This window comes from Pleurodeles waltl, chromosome 7 (genome assembly GCF_031143425.1).
Source record: "Pleurodeles waltl isolate 20211129_DDA chromosome 7, aPleWal1.hap1.20221129, whole genome shotgun sequence".
Lineage (NCBI taxonomy): Eukaryota > Metazoa > Chordata > Amphibia > Caudata > Salamandridae > Pleurodeles > Pleurodeles waltl.
In genome coordinates this window covers 1,145,141,407-1,145,161,312 of record NC_090446.1, presented here as the reverse complement: position 1 = coordinate 1,145,161,312, position 19,906 = coordinate 1,145,141,407, and the positions used below count along the sequence as shown (strand labels likewise).

The 19,906-nt window shown below is 43.6% G+C and overlaps 1 protein-coding gene across 1 annotated transcript in view; it reads left to right on the top strand.

Annotated features, from left to right (window-relative positions):
• The first annotated feature begins 1,529 nt into the window (after positions 1-1,529).
• Positions 1,530-19,906, top strand: part of QRICH2 (glutamine rich 2) — a 479,286-nt gene continuing 460,909 nt past the window's right edge. Inside the window, exon 1 of the mRNA XM_069201754.1 lies at positions 1,530-2,063. Coding sequence (XP_069057855.1) covers positions 1,632-2,063 — 432 coding nt within the window. The 5' untranslated portion in view covers positions 1,530-1,631. The remainder of the gene's footprint in view (positions 2,064-19,906) is intronic.

The following is a 19,906-nucleotide window of genomic DNA, read 5'->3' as shown; positions in this document are numbered from 1 at the left end:
CTGGCAGCAAAGGGGTTAAAGAAATACACTTTAATTACGCGGGAAGACTAATATTAGATTGGTGCACATGGACTATTGTTTAGTGAATGGAAACACCACTGGCATGCGTCAGAATGCTGCCTAAACATAGACATGAGTTCGGTGGGACCTAAGCCCGGGCACCACATGCAGCTAGAGACAGGGACAGTAAGGATAGAATGGGATGGCTGCGATCTTACATGACAAGCCTATAAGAGAGCACGATGATTTAAGAAGCAACGAGGAAAATACACATAGTGTAGAATGAGAGAGGAGAAGCATTATATGCATGCAAGAGACGATCTACGGGTGTGACATGGGCTGACATACATCAGATGAAGGAGATTCGGTAGATGAGAACTGTGAGGCTGACACTAAACTAGCGCATTGATACTGTCAGCGGTTGCACTCGTGTCCACTGGACTGCAGACTCCTTACTCTCTCACTAAGCCCTCTCCTCCTCCTATCCCCCACACGCACCTTTCTAATCTCTCACGCCCTGTACACGGGAACCTGCGCCTCCGTACACCGTCAAACACTTGGCACTACTTTTCCTTTTACGCGCGTGACAAGACAGCGGAACATATGAGCCGTGAGAAGTCCATGCCTAGCAACCACAGATGCTTTAGAGACATCCGAGCCTGGAATCTCCGGGCCACGCCTGTGCCAATTGGAGGAGATACAGAGACGCAGCTGGCCTATTGAGGGCGGGGGGCGGGTCTGTACCGGTGAAGGGTGGTTGAGAGACGGGGTGCTATGGAAGCATCTTAGCTGAGCACTTTCAGGGCTTCCCTGACAGATGCAGGAGACAATGATGGAGGGCTGGGGACACTGATGGCTGAGACTCCGAGGGGCTAGAGGAGAACGAGGCAGGGCTAGAAGAAGCTTGAGGGGCAGGAGGTACTAAGAACCAGTTTGCAAACGGGAGTTAGGAAGAGCCACTGAGTTCCGAGGGCTGACGCTCAAGAGGGCAGGGAGCAGTAGTGACAGCAGTAAGCGGCACGAGAAAGTAATGACTGGAGACGTGCAGGAGTGGTAGACTCCCAGGATCAGCGGGCATTGAGAGGCTGGGCGGGACGAACGAAAGGACTAGCAGGCACTGAGGGCTGGGGTAAGAAGGCACCAAAACCAGTACCACCAAGGGTAGTGGGCTTTGGAGGGTAGAGACTACCAGGCACTGAGGCTCAACAACGAATCAAGTCTGTGTCAGCAGGCAGGCAAAGCATTGACAGGGAAGATCATCACATTATTAAAGACAGCTGCCACCAAGGGAGCCAGGCATGGACGACCCAAACGGTTCTGTGAGGTACTAGCAAGAAGGGCATTAATTGGTAGGTCATCTGCGTGGACTTTCGCCGCTTCAAATGCAGATTTGTCTTAAACGCATGGAACGTCAAAAGTATTTGATTTGGGAACATGTGATAAGACTTTAATATACACAGATACACCGAAGCCGGTATTTAAGTAGGGCATGTACTGAAGCCCGAAGCTAAGCTTTCAGCATGCATGTGAGAGAGCAGTTTATCTACCAGACCTCATTTAAACCATAAAGTTTTAAACCTGTCTTCATCTTCAGCTTGTGCATGCAAGTGGAGTGGTAGGGTTGGTGGGACATGCCGTCTAAGGTGAGCCTCTTCGATCTGACGAACCTGTCCATTGGCACCCCTGAGGTGGGCGCAGTGAACTTCAACGCCCTCCACACACTGCTCCACGCCATCCTCAGGCAGCTTAACATCCAGGACGTGCAGGCTGAGATCAGCGATGAAGACCGCAAGCCTGCTACTGGCGTGCCATCCAAAAGTGCCCCACCATTGCCTGCCACTGAGGCCTCATCACCAAAGGCGGCATCAGTCTATCACGAACTGGAGAAGAAGGTCCAGGAAATAGAGCAACAGATGGAGGTGCTCAACAACCTGCCTACTGGCACTGAACTAATGGAGCGCAGCAAGGCAACAGTACCTACTGCAGCAACCCCGGTGGGCGACATGTGGCAGATGATGCAGATGAAGAAGAAGATTGAGACCAACGAAGATGGCGTCACCAAGGTAAAGCGCACCCAATTCCCTGTCCTCTGCTGTAATGTTACCCTGAGGTCAGCACTGGCCACCAGAGGTCAAGTTTTATAAGATTAGGCCGTATTGGTGAATCTACATATGGCTACCTAATGTCAGTCGATGTAGGGCTAGGCTGCACTGTGGGCAGTGACTGGCAGTGATTAGATGTGGGGGGAGGGGGGGAGTTCATTGCTGGCCACCATATGTCAGGGTAGATTGTGAATGAGAGGTCGAATGGACCACCAAAGGGCAGGTCTTAACAGTGGTAGGTGATGGTGGGGCTGAAATCTGAAAAGGTAAAGATGTGTACTTACTTCCTCTGAGTCCCTGCATCTTGGAAGGTAAGCTTGTGTTTGTTGTCCTGTTAGAAATATAGCAGCCCTTCAGAGACAATGCTACCCCATGAAAGACTACCAGTCCATTATGAAGTATTGGTGCTGCGTTACATAAAGTGCAGCAGCCCTGTTAAATGCTCTGTGCTGTGCATTGAAGGCATTGTAGCCGGGTTAAAGTATGCTCGTGCTGCTCGTGCAGCATATCAATCTGGCTGAGAAGTATCCGTGCTGTCCTAGTGAAAGCATAACGCCCTACTTTGAAGCGAAGTGCTTTTCCAGTAACAAAATTAGTACAGTTGTCTTCCTGAAAATCCTTTGTACAGTCTAATAGGTGTCAGGAACACGACTCGGTGAGTTAAGCACCCGCCGCTGACATTAAATCTAATCCGAACGTCATGAGTTTAGATCTTGATGTGGCCAAATCGTTTTTTACCTCCCAACTTTGAAACTGAGTACCACCAAAAATGGTAGCAGTAACGACTGCTACATTATACAACGTGGAAATGGCTAACGCCTGCTTTACGCTGTACAGAAAAACACTGTAGTATTATTAACAGCGTAACAGCCCTACCGATACTGCTGTTGGTGGTGCAGTGTAATTTATACCTTTCGGTCCTGAAATGTTGGTTTCGTTTATGGATGTAAAATACGACGGGGAGCCAGGAAATAAACATGAATGAAAACAGAAGTTGAATGTGTGACCAGGCTCACGATGAACTTCATTTTTGGGGTAAAGGGTGACATAAACGTCGTGTTTTCGTTGGCACTGATAACATACCTCGCTGCTCCAGCACGGCACCTGTAATGTAGTTTGTGTTGTGCTGGCACCGTGTGCGTTCCCGAGCTGCCGGTTAGAGCAGCCGGAGGTAAAGTGCGGGGCAGGGAGGCTATGCTGCACCCTGTGGGGCGCGCATGTTGTCACCTCTATTCTGCTACAACTACCAGGAATGCAGGTTTGTAATGCTACGTACATTTGCGCACCTTCAGATATACTGCTGAAAAGTAACAACTATCGTTTGCCTAATACTGTTTAATTTTTGTAGTTACATCAGCATTTTATATACACTGAAAACTCTTGACTAAACGGAAGTACACCACAACAATATTTCAGTAGTGAAACCGCAGAAACACGGTTGCATGCTACAGTTCAATGCCATGTCAATTCCAAATACATTAAACATTGTATTGAAGCGTGTATTTACCGCTTTATACTCCTAATGAGACAGCGAAGCACTCCAGTTCTCGATCCTTCTGGAATGCTTGCTTTATGGGGTGTTACATGTAGTTTGGCCCAGTGTGGTCTGGTGCATGAGGTTGAAAGATGTACTTCAAAGATGGTGCAGCGAATGTTGCCGCATGTAACAATGAAGTGTTGCGGAGAGAGTGAGTTGATGTAGCCACGCATATCTTCGATTTTAGGAGTAGTCAGACGGTTGAGACAATAAAAAAGTGAATAACGTTGCTAGGTGACGTCCACCAGAGAGTATGCTATATGGTGTACATCTAGAAGCAACAGAGACCCAAGCCTGGGAAGCACGTAAAAAACAAGGATATAAGTCTGTTATTAGTTTCCTTTAGTTGTTCAACAGTCATCGCAGACACATTCACCTGATCCATCTTAACAAATATTTGCACCTTTGTTCTGTGAAAAAAAACTAAATTACTGTTTTTCCACTGTCCCTGATGCCTTTTTCTTAAAACCCCTGTGCCAACTGCAAAAATATGAACAAATACTAACCTAGCTCTTTTGTTCCCCTTGAAACAAAATTCTTGCACAAATCTATCAGTTGTTAGTTTTTTTCTGCATAAGACTGCTGTTTTTGATGTAGCCATTAGTGTTTCCGTCCAGCTCACGGGATGGTACCAGTATTACTTGCTGCTCTAAAGGGCACCAGACTAGGGTTATGTAGTGACAGTCTTACTGCCTTGATTCATTAAGGATGTATCAACAACTTTGGATATAGTTGACAACCTAAGGTTGCTTCGCAGGCTTCCGCAGATGAGAGTTATATATTTGGCCCTGAAGTAGATTTACGCTTAACTCTCAGGCAGAGCACAGGGTGTCTCCCTGTCCCCTTATCAATATGAATTAAGTCTGTGTTTGTGAGTTTGCACAGGACTTCTCATTGAGGCTCATTTTGTCCAGTGCATATGTCACCTCCTTGGCACTTATCATAAGGTGATACAGGAAAGTAGTAAGTACAATTTATTTGACGGAACACATACAAAGCGACAATGAGACACAAACTTTCAGATGATTGCTCCGTCCGCAAATTATTTTTATTCCAATTCCCCAACATTTCACACCTCTATCCTTGCACACCCATGCAACTACCAACATGCACATACCTTCCACCAAGACAGGAATAGACACAGAATACCACCCGTAGCCACTTCAACTTCAAACACATTTAACAAATAAATAATAACAGGACACGCATAGACAACAGGACAAAAACAACTAATACTACTTACACCAGTAGATTATTTCTACAAAGGATACTTTATAAATCTAATTAAGCCAGTCTTTTCCTTCATGCTTCGTTTAAGAGGAACAGGATAATTATCAGAATTAGAATCTCTGAGAGAAACAACCATGAAATTATCAAACTTGCCCTTGGTGTCAGTATTCAAACTCTGGCTCACATCAGCACCACTACAATTTCATCCAGTCTCTCACCTTTAGAAGAGGGATCAGCAACTTTAAATTCCACATACAAAATATCCAAGAAAATATTGCCACAGTAACTGTCTCCATATTATCTCTGTTATCTTGAGGAAAACTGCCAGCAGTAATGCAACAACCATTTCTCTCCACATTCTCCTCAATAAATAGAAACACAATTTAAATTCCGCAGCTTCCCTCCTTCCTCCTTCTGCCTTTACGGAATCACGGTGAACATCAGTATCTGTAGTAGGTTTTGGCCACAGAGCAGTATTATTGCCTGCATCTCTGAATCATTTAATGCTGATCATTTGGCCTACCATAACAAGCGTCCGATGAGTTCCCTCTTCTTGTTAGTGTTCACCTATTCATTGTATTCCTTTACATTCTGAATAATACAAAAATAATCAAGTTCCTTCTCTTTGTTGACCACAACTCTTAACTCCCTAGGGAGAAAATCCAGAACCCGTCCTTCTAACAGTTCAAAAGGACAGCTGCCAGTCACGCGATTGGAAGTCACCGTGTAGGTTAACAGAGGGGCTTGCAGAGCTATCCTTAAATTCATACCTCCGTTGATCACAAATTGTATACGTTCTTTAATAAATCTGTTAAAACATTTCATTTAACTATTTGTCTCCGGGTGGAGTAAAGCTGCCTTGTTGTGCTTAATATCACAGTTCTGGAGAAATTCTTGAACATTACCACTGACAAACTGGTGGCCAGTATCTGAAATAAGAAATCTTAATCCCCTGCAAAAACATTGCCCAGAAAGGAACTAACTCGTCAAGAGTGTCTGTATCCGCCATGCGAATTTCTGTCCGTTTTGAAAATTAGTAAATAAACACAATGCAAAAAAGATAACCAACTAGTTAACACAGAAAAGGCCCAATAATGGTAATACCCAACCTTTTTCAAGGGTTTTCTGGTAATCTTATGGCAACAGGTCCTTGCTCCTGCAAAATTTCCCTTCCCTGATCCAGAAATCAATGTATCCATTTTTCGCCACCACAATGCAGTCCAATAGTCTTCTTAGTCCTGACATCCGTAAATGTCCCTCATGAGCTCTCAGGAAAATTCTGTGCCTTAACCTTTCAGATGAAATACCTTTGTCACCGCACCCATTCAGATATTTCTCAAATGCCAGTTCATTTTGAATCTTGACAAAGGATTTCAATTCAAATCATTATTTTTTTCTGTAAATCAGTGGCAGTCACTAATTTTGGAAGGGAGGGGGTGTGGGGGCAGGTTACACATACACCATACTCACACCCATTCATTCACACACGCACTTGCACACCCATTCAATACACTCACTAACAAATACACATACATTCATACACGCACCCACCAAACATAAAAAAAAATAAAACTTACCTCAAGACCAGCAGCTCTGACAGGGAAGCCTTGGAGGTCCCAGGAGGGTTGGGACAGCTGCCTTCGCTTTTTGTTCTTAGGTCAGCCAGTGAGGGAAGGCAGCTGTCCCAATCTTGTCACAGAATGGGATGGGGTCAGTGGGACTGCTGACCCCATCCCACTCTGTGACGAGGTGTCACTGATTGACACTCGGCCCTGGGCACTTCAGGGCTTAAAACGGAAGTGCCCAGGCACGAAACAATAAGTGACGTTCCCCCTCGTCATGAGAAGGAGGGCCTCGAGGCACCTTTGCTAGGCAGACGAGGTCACACCCACAGGTCTGTGATTTCTTCAGCCCTGCAAAGTTCAGCTCAGGCAGCCAGGAGTCTGCCTATTTAGTGCATGTCCAGTTCCTGGGTGCCTGACCTGAACCAGAAGAGTATCTGTTAGGCTGATATTTGTTCAGCCTTACAGGCACTCTTCATGTCAGGACAAAAGGTAAGGCGGCATGGCCCCTCGGCCCTTACAGACAGGCTGCTGCTGATGGAAATGTTTCTGTTAAATACTTGGCACTATCTTTGGCTCACACAACTGACCAGTCATCTAAGTGTATGACATGAATTATCCTTGTGTATATCAAGTACAAACGACAATCTTCTTCTCTTTCCTATCTCATTTGCAGTCATCACACTTCACTGGTAACCTGTACATTAAATAATCCTGAATATTTCTCCTCCCATAAATGTACTCTACAACATACCGGAGCGGATGAACTTTAGCAACAAGTCTAATCAAATGTGCTGTCATTGTCTTCCTCCCTGCCAGTTGCAAGCAGATTGGGTTTCAAAGCACAGGAGGCATATGTTACAACCCGTTCTTTGTTCTTATCATGTTGCATGAGAATATCCCCATGACCACAAATTGCTTGCATCAATTGCTAGGACACATCCTTTGAGATCAATGAAGGGTTCCAAGTAGGTACTTGGGAAATCTCTAGTTTCAAGATTCTGAATACTTTATCACACTCCTGAAACCAACAAAATGTGACACTCTTTTCCAGAAAATTAATACAAATGTTCTACATTGTCTGCATACCTTTCCAATAACTTTTAACAGCATTTTTCAATAACCCAAGGAACAACACTAATTGTTTCTTACTTTGAATATGGAGCATTAACAATTTCCTCAACATGAATTAACTTATGCTTGAAACCCCTAATTCTAACCAAGATAATCCATTTCAACACATCTAAATTCATACTTGACAAATTTGACAGTTTGTCCTTTCTCCCAAAATCCTCTTCTCAGCTTGTCATCATTGTTCTGAGCACTTATACCAACAATTAAGATACTGCCTTGAAACGCAGTTGCCCTAGAAAATCGATTTAAAATGTCTCATTATTCTTTGAATAAAACAGAACCTGCACTACTACAACCAAAAGGCATTGTGTGATACTAATACAGGCCTGTCAGGTTGACAAGTGTGGTAAAATGTTTAGAGTCTTCATGGAGTACTATCTGGTGGTAGGCGTTGGCCAAGTGTAGAAACACAGTTGGTCCAGCCAAAGGGTAAATTAGATCACACATTTTTGGTAGGGAATATCTGTCTATAGTAATAATGACACTATGAGGCTATACAAATCTATGCGTCACCAGTGTCACAAGTCTATAGATCACCAGTGGAGAGATGCATGGTTATGATTCTACTGTTGCAAAACATTCTTTTTTACAGAGGTTATTAAGAAATTGCTTAAATTTTCTCTCATATGTAAAGGAACCATTCCTCACTCAGTATTGTGCTAGTGCAACATCATCTTTCAATATGATGTAATTATTAAATCATTTATATTACCATCATTCCTCTTAAACTACTTTCAGGTGTTGCACAAACTCTAAATTGTACCAGCTAGAACTTGAGAAAGAACTATCATGACATATGCCAGAGGACTGGATGTCGGGTAAAGTCTAGTGCCTAATTCATCTTGATGAGGCCAATCCATAAGGGCTTCCCCTTTCTTCGAAATATATATCTTACTTCTATAACTCATCCCTGTGAAGTCTATATGTGCCACAAAATATCACACTAAATCTTTTTTGTGGCCAATGGAACCCCCTGGATGTACACCAGGTCCATGCAAATTCCTTTCTGCCACACAGCTGCAGCTACTGCCTTATGTCTAGAATACATGAAAAAAATAATTTTTAATTGCATCATGAGAGTTATAACATAACATTTCAAAGTTTACAAGATTAATAAAATTTGTTGACAAAGAGTTCAATGTTCTGGAGAACAATAAGCAGACAAAGGTGCATTTTCATTTATACAGCATTACTGTAGCTATCAAAAGGAGAAAAGAATTACAATATACTGTCTCTTACGCAATCACCCTCCAGCAGTTGAAGAAAAAAATAAAAAAGATCCATTGCAAATGTGTCTGCACAGTACCATACCTCCTATATTTGTGTAAACTGTGTAGTACTATATGTGCGGCCAGTTAATAGATATATTGACTATACAGAGCTGAATATACTAACCCATAATACAAGTCAAATTGCAACCAACAAGTTCAAAACATGGAGATCGGGGGTGTCAATGGAAGGTGTTCATCATTTTTCTTGTAAGACTTCAAGAATTCTAGCATGAAATCCAATGATTGAGATATGGGCACTTTGCATAGGTCGGCACTTTCCTCCCTGTAGAAATGTACACTCTCCATTTCAAGCCATGCGATGGGTGCAGTAAGCAATTTGTCCATTGTAGTGGGGGACAACCATTTCAAAGTTCATCATAATATTGTATCTCACTAGAAGTAGTGCGAGTTCTAGGTGCTTTATCTGACTTGATGCTTGAAAAGGTTCCCAGCACATAGGTTTCCAGTATATTTCAACCAGTTATATGAAAGAGTAATGCAATGATCTCAGTCCAATAATGTCAGTGAAGCAGAAGACCAGAGCATTTGGGTTAGCTTGGCTTGGCTTGAGCTACCAGACAACGGGGACAGGTAGTCAGCCATGGGCAAAATTCTACAAATACGTGTGGGTGCCAGGTAGGATCCATTCAGTATATTAAATCTTACATACTTAAATTGTGCAAAATATATTAAAGTACAAAAATATTGTGAGCCATTCAGAGTTATTTGGGTCTCTAGCCGTATCTGTCTCCCTCACTGAGTTTTGAACAAGATAGGCCCATGTAGCACACATGCTCTGTAAGCCTATCTGATTAGTTTGCTACCATATCTGATAGTATGTAGTGTATTAATAACTTCATGCATTGCGGGTTCAGTAGATTTGATATGGAATTGACCCCTTTATGCACGTTTAATCCAACAACAAGTAATATATTCTCCAAATAGGATGTTACAATTGGTCACCAGGTCAGAAAAATTCATCAATGTCCCATTAGAGAACACATTTCCGACCGTATGTAACCCTTGGTCAGTTCAAATACAGAGTTAAGACCATTTACTTTGCTAGATGACAATGCTTTACCAACTTGCCCAAAATGGCCTTTCAGTTTGCACTTCTGGCAAATTCTGCCTACAAAAGCAGAGCTATTTGTTTCCACGTTTTTACCCCATTAGTAACAATGAGTAGGATTTTTTTTTTACTGTCATGGTATTTCTTCTTCTTCCTAACAGAATAAGTTTTCTTTCAACATTTACTTTAGATGATAAAGAACAAGAGGAACCCCTTAATTCTAATTTACTTTTCTGTAAATGTTCAACTCTATTGACTATACTGAAAGATGTACTTAATGTAATGTCAGTACCAACCCCTAGTCATTCCTGGGGTTTGATGCTGTTGCTTTTCATTAAAATCTGCCCTTTGAGAGGTTGATCATAAGTGACATGTTCAAAACCATATGTGACTGCATGTGAAAGAAATGCTAACACTTAGACCAAACCCTTTGGGCCAGAAAACCGCCACTCCGGTTTTCTGCCCGCTGGCCCTATTATGAGTTTCCCGCTGAGCCAGCAGGTGGAAACAGCGTTTCCAGACTCGTAATGAGGCCCTTAATCTTCAGTGCATCCATTTTCCTTTTGCTTCCTAGTACAAAACATATATCTCCTGTATTGGTTCTTTTTCTTTGATTGCTATTTTTCTAAGACATGAAGACCTTGACTGGACCCCGCATCTAAAGCAGACACGTTCTTAAATCCTTTGAACCTCCAAGGCACTGTCTTAATAAGGAAGGTTTTTTGCGTGGTAAGCACAAGAAACCGATAAATAGATTGCAGAATATGCAGAACACCGGCTTATCTGCTTTGGAGTCTAAGGAAATTTGTTCCTGTCGCACTCCATCTGGCCAAACTGAAGTCACTGCCTGCAGTTAAACCACCTTTAAAGGTTCTATTTTCTCACCGGGGTACTCATTCATTTGCTGACACCGTGCACCATGGCCACAGGTTCATTCCTTGCATCAATTCCTGTATTCCTAGGTCCTCTTCCAACACCATGTTGAAGATTACCAGCTTCAGGTGTATACAGAAGGTAAACATTCTTTATCCTACTGTGCAGCCTTCCCCTTAAACTGACTCCCATGTTCTTTACACTAAGACCCCCAACTTTCTTCCTTTCCTTAAAGGTTTTTAAAACATTTCTCTTCAGTGCCTAGGTTTCTCTGTGCTCCATTATAAGTGCCAGAGCCAGGACACAACTGGGTAACTCTCCATTCAGTCATTTATTCATTCAATACCTCCAACCTCTTTTTGACAGGAGCCACGCAGTACATTTCTCCTCTTCAGTAAGTTGACATTTTCCTGGATCCCAAACTATTAGTAAAACATTAGGTGGCCTCATTAGGAGTTCGCCAGACGGTTTGCACCATCCGCCGAACTTCAGACAGGAGGTTGCCGCCACACTGGCTACCTCCCCGCTGGACCCATTAAGAGTTTCCCGTTAGATCGGTGGGCAGAAACTTAAGTTTCCCCCTCCGGCCTAGCAGGAAACAGGCTACAGCAGTGTTTTCGGCCTCTAATCAAGCGGGCAGCAATTCTGTAGCCAGCAGGGCGCACCAGCACCCTTTCAATGTTCACTGTCTGCAAAGCAGACAGTGAACATTGCGACAGTGCTGGACAGGGGAAGCCCTGCACTGCCCATGCCAAAGGCATGGGCAGTGTAGGGACCCCCCCCCATTGCCCCCTGCACTTGTTCTCCGCCAGCCATTTCATGGTGGTGTTACAGCCGTGAAAAGGCTGCGGAGAACAAGGTCATAATCTGCCAGGCAGCGCTGCATGCTGTGCTACCCTGGCAGATTAGGATCTCCACCACCGCCAGACCACCGGTATCCAAGACCCAGGCAGATCTGGCGGTCCTCTGGTGGTCAGACTGCCAGGGTAGTTATCTGGTGCGGCGGTCCAGACCGCCGCCACAATTGTGGCAGTCGTAAGACCGCCACACTTGTAATGAGGCCCTAACTGTTATTTTGCATATGTTATACAGTGTCCTGTTATTATGACTAGCACATGAAACTCGCAACTGCTGATGTGTATCTGACTTCCACAGATACAAGTGTGGCACTCACTCACAGCGTCAGGTTTGTGTCACTTTATTTTAGAGTGAGGCATGATGCGCGGTTTGGACCTGAGTAACGCTGCTCGAGCTACTGACAGACTTGAATACTGTCCCCAACAGTCCTCTTCGTACCACTACAAGTCCTCAAACGACTTCTCGGCAGAGATCCAGATGAACCGCGCATGAGAACCCAGCTCACCTCAGATGTTTTGGTTATCTTTCATCACCAAGCCAGTGACTAAGAAAATGGCACTGCGCTGAACTGTCTTTTGGCACCTGGACATCTGAATCAGTCCCAAATTGGTCAATCTAGGGATGATAAAAGCATGTTTGGCCTTGTTGGGATTTGTGAACTTAAGGTCTTACAGAGAGCCTGCAAACAGCTATGCTAACTTACTAAATCCCCAAGAGCCAAACAGCCAGCTCTGACTAGTCACTGTGGGTTGTACGTAATTCTGTAGAAGAATATACTTAAAGAAACCTATTCTTGAGAATTTTCTTCACAAACCTGTTTCATCAAACTTGTTGAACTGAGTGACACCACCCAGATATAGAATCTATCCTAGAGAATGTCCTTTGTGTGGAACAAATTCCATAATTGTTTTTCCAGGATCACCTTGATTTCTGGTTTACTTCTTATGTGGTAGATCTTTCCTGTATCTTTCCGATCTATTATCTTTTTTTTTTGTTGAACCACCCCCACATCCCTTGCTTTTTTCTCTCATCCTCTCTTCCTGTGCCCAAGCTGATTCGATTCTTGTTCTTTTCTTTAGCCTTGTCTGCCCTTGCTTTTACTCTAGTTCCTCTACCCCTATCTACATCCTAGAAATACTTCTCCCTCCTCTGCCCATTAGTCTCCCTCTTTTTGTCCTTACAGATGTTCTTGTGATGCTTTCAAGCCCCCTATATAGATCATTTTTGTTGGATTTCTTCACATTTTTGAAGGAAAAATGTTTTCCTATGTTTTGGAATTTCAAAGTGAAGTTCCGCCAGCCATGGGTCATCAAGCTGGTGTTTTCCATTTTGTGTTATTGTCCCTCTCACAAGGAGGTCTGATGATCAGACATAATCACCAGGTGCTGAGAGGTCCTGTCTGTAGCAGGCTGAGGTCTTCAGTGTCCCACCATGTGTGACCGTTAGGAGAAAAAAAACCTTCTAATAAATTTCTGGCTAGTCTTCATAAATGTAATCTTTCTGTGTTTGGTGCTTTCTTGCAAACATTACAAGGGGTGACTGCCATTAGCTTCAGTTCAAAACAGACACCGTGTTATCCCTCAAACTTCTTGGGGACCATTACTACTGTCTAATAGTTTGGTGTGAAGGAAATAGAAAGACAATGCCTGACACAGTCTTATGTTCTCATGAGTAATATAGCCCTGCCCTGCCCTCACCTCATCTACATAGATGCTGATTGCCAACTAAAAGGCAAGAGAATACCCAGGCATTCTAAATTCGTTATTGCCCCACTATCCTGGTATTGGATACTTCTTGTCACAAGGAAGTTCCACAAACTGGTAGTTCAAAGGCTAGTGCCCTGGGAGACAAGGACCAACCCACCTTCTCCTAGAGGTTATGTTTCACCTGTAAACATTTCCGCAAATTCACCAATTTCGAACATGGCCTGCTTATATGCTTTCTGAGTGTCTAGCTGTATTGAGGTGCTGAAAGTTAAGTTATTTTACACCATTCAAATTTGTATACCTCACAGATAACCATTAACATGGCTACATGATGCTGTTGGTTGTCCACCCCATCCATTAAGTTGATATAATAGAGCTGAACTGTTTGTCATAATTCTGCATCTTTAAGTTAATGAACCCCTCTCTTATACTGAACCTGTTTCCTATTAGGGCTTGTTGTTGGTACCATCAAGTTTACACAAAGGCATGCCACCTGGGGACTGTGGGCTGGTTTCAGGGCTCCATACCTGTTAATTCTTTGGATATGACCCCTGCCACAATTTGATGAGATTATTGCACACGTGCAAACCCTCAGGGGATTAACCCTTGTCTAAGGGTTTACTATTATTTCGTCCTGGCCTAATTCATCTCTCTGAAATCATTGTGATAGATCCAAACGTGAACTCTTAGGGTCCGCTTAGTGCTATTGCTGACCCTGTGAAAACTAAGGACCTGATTTAGATATTAGCGGATGAGTTACTCCGTCACAATGGTGAGAGATATCCCGTCTGCCATAATCTAAATCCCATAGGATATAATGGGATTTAGAGTTCGGCGGATGGGATATTTTTTCACCGTTGTGACGGAATAACTCTACTGCTAATATCTAAATCAGGCCCTAAGTCCGGACCTCAGTCTCAGGGTTTGCTCTGTTTTCATATTTTTGAACTCTCAAAATGTAATACTCTGTAAGGATGTGTTTCACTTTCTTTGTATCTGAAAAACACACAAGTCCTGACCCCAGGGGAAAGCTAAACAAGTTGATGGAGGTATATTGCAGTGAAGGTAAGAAAGAGCACTCAGATGAATACTGTTGGATCATTTTAGCCTGTTTCTGTACAGCTTGTGTAATGTCTCTGTCTAGGCTGTGAAATAACAACTATTTCTTTCCTATACCACAGACTGAAATGCCTGTGGATGCTTCAGATAATACATGTTAATGTCACATAATGTAACAGTCCTCATTTTATCAGCCTCACTCAAAAGAATGAAAGGCTGGGTCAGCCCAGTGACTAAGCTGCATTTATTTACAACAAAGGCAAGCAGGCTTTCCCAGAACCACGTACCACCTTGTGATGGCTTAGACTTGTGGCTATTGGGATCAAAAGGTTAAAGTAATGTTTTAGTTTGGTGTGATAAAAAGTTCTTCATTGAAAAAAACAAAGGTTAAAGTGACGTTATAGTGAAGTGAATATGTCAGTGACAGCATTAATGTTTTCAACTAAAAAAACACAAAAATTCACTGGTTATAGTTAGCAGAGCTAACTTTAACTTGCACCCTCCTACGCACTGCTTATGACCACACATATTACACCACTCAGGACATGTTCTATGTCATCACTGATGACATTTCAAATGACATCATTGATTCATGTACGCCACTCTAGTGTACGCTATTCCACTATATGTCTCTCCACTCTACGCCTCTCCCCTGTACGCCACTCCATTCTACGCTTCCAACCTATGCCACTCCAGTCTGCATCATTCCAGTATATGCCACTGCACTCTATGCTAATCTACTGATGGCACTCCGCTCTACCCCACTCCACTCTCTGCGAGTCCACTGTACACCATTTCACTATATGCTATCACACTCTACCTCACTCCTTTCTATGACACTCCAGAGTAAGCCACTGCACTGTGTGCCCTGCGACTGTACGCCACTACACTCAATGCTATTCCATTGTACTCAACTCCACTCTAAGCCACTTCAGTCTGCGTCACTCTACTGTATGCTATTTCATAGTATGCAACTCCACTCCACTAAACACCAGTCCACTCCACGGCAATACACTGTACACTGTTACACTCTACACCACTCACTCTACACCACTCTGCTGTACGCTATACCACTCTACACCACTTCATTGTATGCTATCCCACTCTACTCACTCCACTTCATGTCACTCTAGTCTCACTGTGCCCCACTCCAGTCTGCACCACTCCACTCCATGTTAATCCACTATACACCACTCCCCTGTACCCCACTCTGCCCTATGTCACTCCACTATACGCTATTCCACTGTACGCAACTACACTGTACGCCACTCCACTATATGGCATTCCACTGTACGCCACTCCACTCAACACCTGTCCACAGTACCCCACTCAACTCTAAGCTATTCCACTGTACATTATTCCACTGTACACCACTCCACGCAACTACACTTTATTCTATTCTACTCTTCACCACTCTACTCTGCCACTCAACCTATGCCACTCCAGTGTACTCTTCTCCACTCTGCTACTCCACTTTACGCTATTTCACTGTACACCACTCTACTGTACTCTATTCCACTATATGCTGCTCCACTCTACACCAGCCCCCTGTATGCCACTCCACTCTACATTATTCCACTCCACTTCACTCTACGTCACTCCCGTAGACGCAAATTCACTCTACACTAATGCACTGTACCCCACTCCACTCTATGCTACCCCACTACATGCTATCCCACTGTATGCAACTAATCTGTACACCACTTCACTATGGTATTCCACTGTACACCACTCCACTGTTCACATCTCCACTCTACGCAACTACACTTTACCCTATCCTATTCTACACCACTCTAATCTACACTACTCCAGTTTACGCCACGCCACTGTACATCACTTCACTGCACTCTACATTATTTCACTGTACGCCTCTCTACTGTACACTATTCCAGTTTAAGGCCACTCTAGTCTGTGCCAGCCGTCTGTATGCCACTCCACATCACACCAGTATACACCACTTTACTGTACACTAATCCACTGTATGCCACTCCACTCTACTCCATTCCAATCTACCCTACTCCTCTGTACACCACTCTGCTGCATGCTATTACACTCTACACCACTTCATTCTACGACACTCCAGTCTATGCCACTCCACTCTACGCCACTACACTCTACACTATTCCATTGCATAGAAATCCACTTAACGCCACTACTCTCTACGCTAGTCCACTGTATGCTGCTCCACTCTACACTACTGCAGTGTAAGCAATTCCACTGTATGCTATTTTACTGTATGCCACTCCATGCCACTTAACTGTTCTCCACCACAATATATGCCACTCCACTCTATGATCTTCCATTGTGCACTATTACACTCTACATCACTCCATGGCACTCAACTCTGCACCACTCCACTGTACACTATTCCACTCTATGCCACTCCAGTCTACGCCACTCCACTGTACCCCACTCCACTCTCCGCAGCTCCAGTCTACACCGCTCCACTGCATGTCACTCTACTGTGCTTCACTCCACGCTACTCCACTCTACACTATTTCACTCTACACCACTCTACTGTATGCTACCTCTATATGATACTCCACTCTACACCAGTTCCCTGTATGCCACTCCGCTCTATGGTTTTCGACTCTTTGCCACTCCACTCTGTCACTCCAGTATACACCACTTCACTGTATGCTAATCTATTGTACGCCATGCCACTCCACTCTGTGCTACTCCGCTCCACACTGTTTCACTGTATGCCACACCACTGTGCACTAATCCACTGTATACCACTCCACACCACTCTACTGTATGCCCCTTGACTGTACGCCCCTCCATTGTATACTATTTATCTTTACACCACTCACTCTACCACACTCCACTCTTGGCCATGCTACTCTTCCCCACTCCTCTGTAAGCTATTCCACACTATGCCACTCCACTCTATGCCACTCCAGTCAACACTACTGCAGTGTATGCCACTCCACTGTACGCCACTTGCCTTTACGCTATTCCACTGTACTTAACTCAACTGTATGCCACTCTGGTCTATGCGATTCCACTCTACAATACTCCACTCTACAAGAGTACGGCACTCCACTGCACGTTATTCAACTGTACACCACCCCACTCTATGCCACTCCACTCAGTTACTCCACTCCACAGTACACTATTCTACTGTACACCTCTCCACTCAACTCCACTACATACCACTCGATTGTACTCCGCTCAACAACACTGTACTCCACTCACTGACAGTCTATGCCCCTCCCCTCTACAGCATTGTACTCCACTCTATGCCACTCCACTGTACAACAATGTACTGTTGTCAATGGGAGTCAACAGCATTGTACACAATCCCACTGTATAACATTGAACTCCAATCTGTGACAATTTTCACAACCGTGTTGCGACTGCTCAACCCCACTGTACTATACTCTACATTATTAGACACTTCTCCACTCTAGTTCTCTATACTCCAATACTGCACTGTACTCCACTCCACTGGTTTACTCTATGCCACCCAACTCTACAACACTCTTTGCCATTCCACATACTTTACTGCACTATACTCTACTCCATGACACTCTACTGTACAACACTATAATCCACTCTGTGATACTACACTGTACTTTCTGACACTACAATATGCAGTCCATTCCACTGTGTGACACACCAGCCCACTCTGCAATATTTAACTCCACTATCTGCCACGCCACTACACTCAACTGCATTCCACGCCACTCTACTCTACCCTACTCCACCTCAGGACACTTTACTATACAAACCAAACTTAAAATATAAAAAAATTATAAATTCTAAACTTATTCCTTAAATGTATAATTTATGCAACAACTTCAAATTATTAGAACACGTACACCTCTATACACAACATATTGAACTTGGAAGCCATGCTACATTAACTATAACTTGCCACTCTGCCATGGGCTGTGTTCTCACAAATGATGTGATTTGCAATTTCATAAGTGTTGTTGTAAACCTAGGATTTCAGATGGTATCAGTGATGTAATCTGAAAGGGCATAAGCAGTGCTTATAAAAGACATGAGTTAGAGTTAGTGTAGTGTGGCAATCGAGTAAAAGGAAATACTATTAATTTATAACTGGTCCATTTATCGTCTATGAAAACCTATACTGTATTTACATAATTCATACTTTACTCATTTTTCTAAATCATCTACATCAGTCATAGACATAGAAAACTAACCCGATAGCAAAGAGTCCTAAGACCTAAAGTGAATTGGCTGTGAAGCATATGTGTAAGTGAGGAAGTGTGATTATTATCTTATCTGTGAGGTTGTGTCAGACTTTAATGCTGGCATAATTTGCTAACAGGAAATTTAGCAACGTAAACTCCCTCAAGCACCTGTATACAACTTTGATACTCAGATATATGAAAGTATGCTGGATTTCCGCAGTATGTGTATTTTTGTGAATATATACTCACCTGTTGTTTCAAAGGCTTTAAACCATGTATATATACATACCCTGGTGTTTACACCCATATCTTGGGGTACTGAGGATACTTGTTATCTCGCCCCACTGGGCAGGTACTGTTCAAGATAATCCACCCATTGTAATTGATTTAAACATTCCCTGGCCACTGGTTTCTTCCCTCATTGTATCTATATGGAAAAGGCAATCTAAGTATGTTCACACTTATAATGTACCTCTCTTTGTCTGGGTATATGTATCAGTATAACTTCAACCATTCACCTGCAGCTTAATGTACGTATGTGTAGGCAGGTTGCGCTTTTGTTTAACTAAATTAAGGGGGTAAATTTTTCAATGTTAACACAATGGCATGGGAGAACCAGAGACCAATATTTTGTATCATCATGGAAATCCCTTGTCCTATCCAGTAATATACAATGTGGTACATCCTAATTTATAAAGGATCCTTCACATAAGGTGAAACGTTATTTCTTACGTAATTCCCTGTGAGTCCACTTGTATTAGGTTAGAAATCCCATGGCGACGTTCACCATACATCTGTGGAAGTTGGTTCTTGTGGTGGAGGGGCCTTCTGACAGCGAGAAAAGTAACTGGGTGCCGTCGGCATAGGAGATGATGTTGAGTCCATGTGATCTGACAGTGTTGGCCAAGGGGGGTCATGTACGTGTTGAAGAGGGCAGGGGTGAGGGACAATCCTTGTGGTACGCTGCAGAAGATCTCCTTGGGTTCCAAGGTGAATAGTGGGGGACGTATTCTCTGGCTTTTCTGGTGGGGTATGAGGCTATCCATTTGAGGGCGTCTCCCTGGACTCCAATTTGCTGAAGTCTGTTGATCAAGATGTGGTGGGAGACAGTGTCAAAGGGAACTGGCAGGTCCAGGAGGATTACGACTGCTATCTAGCCATGGTCTAAGAGGGCCCTGATGTTGTCAGTGGTTGTGATCAGGGCTGTCTCTGTGCTATTGGCTTGGAATCCAATTTAAGAGGGGTCCAGGAGGTTGTAGTGTTCCAAGTGTTTGGTGAGCTGCTTGTTGACTGCCTTTTCAAGAACCTTTGCCAGAAAGGGGAAAAGGGAGATGGGCCAGTA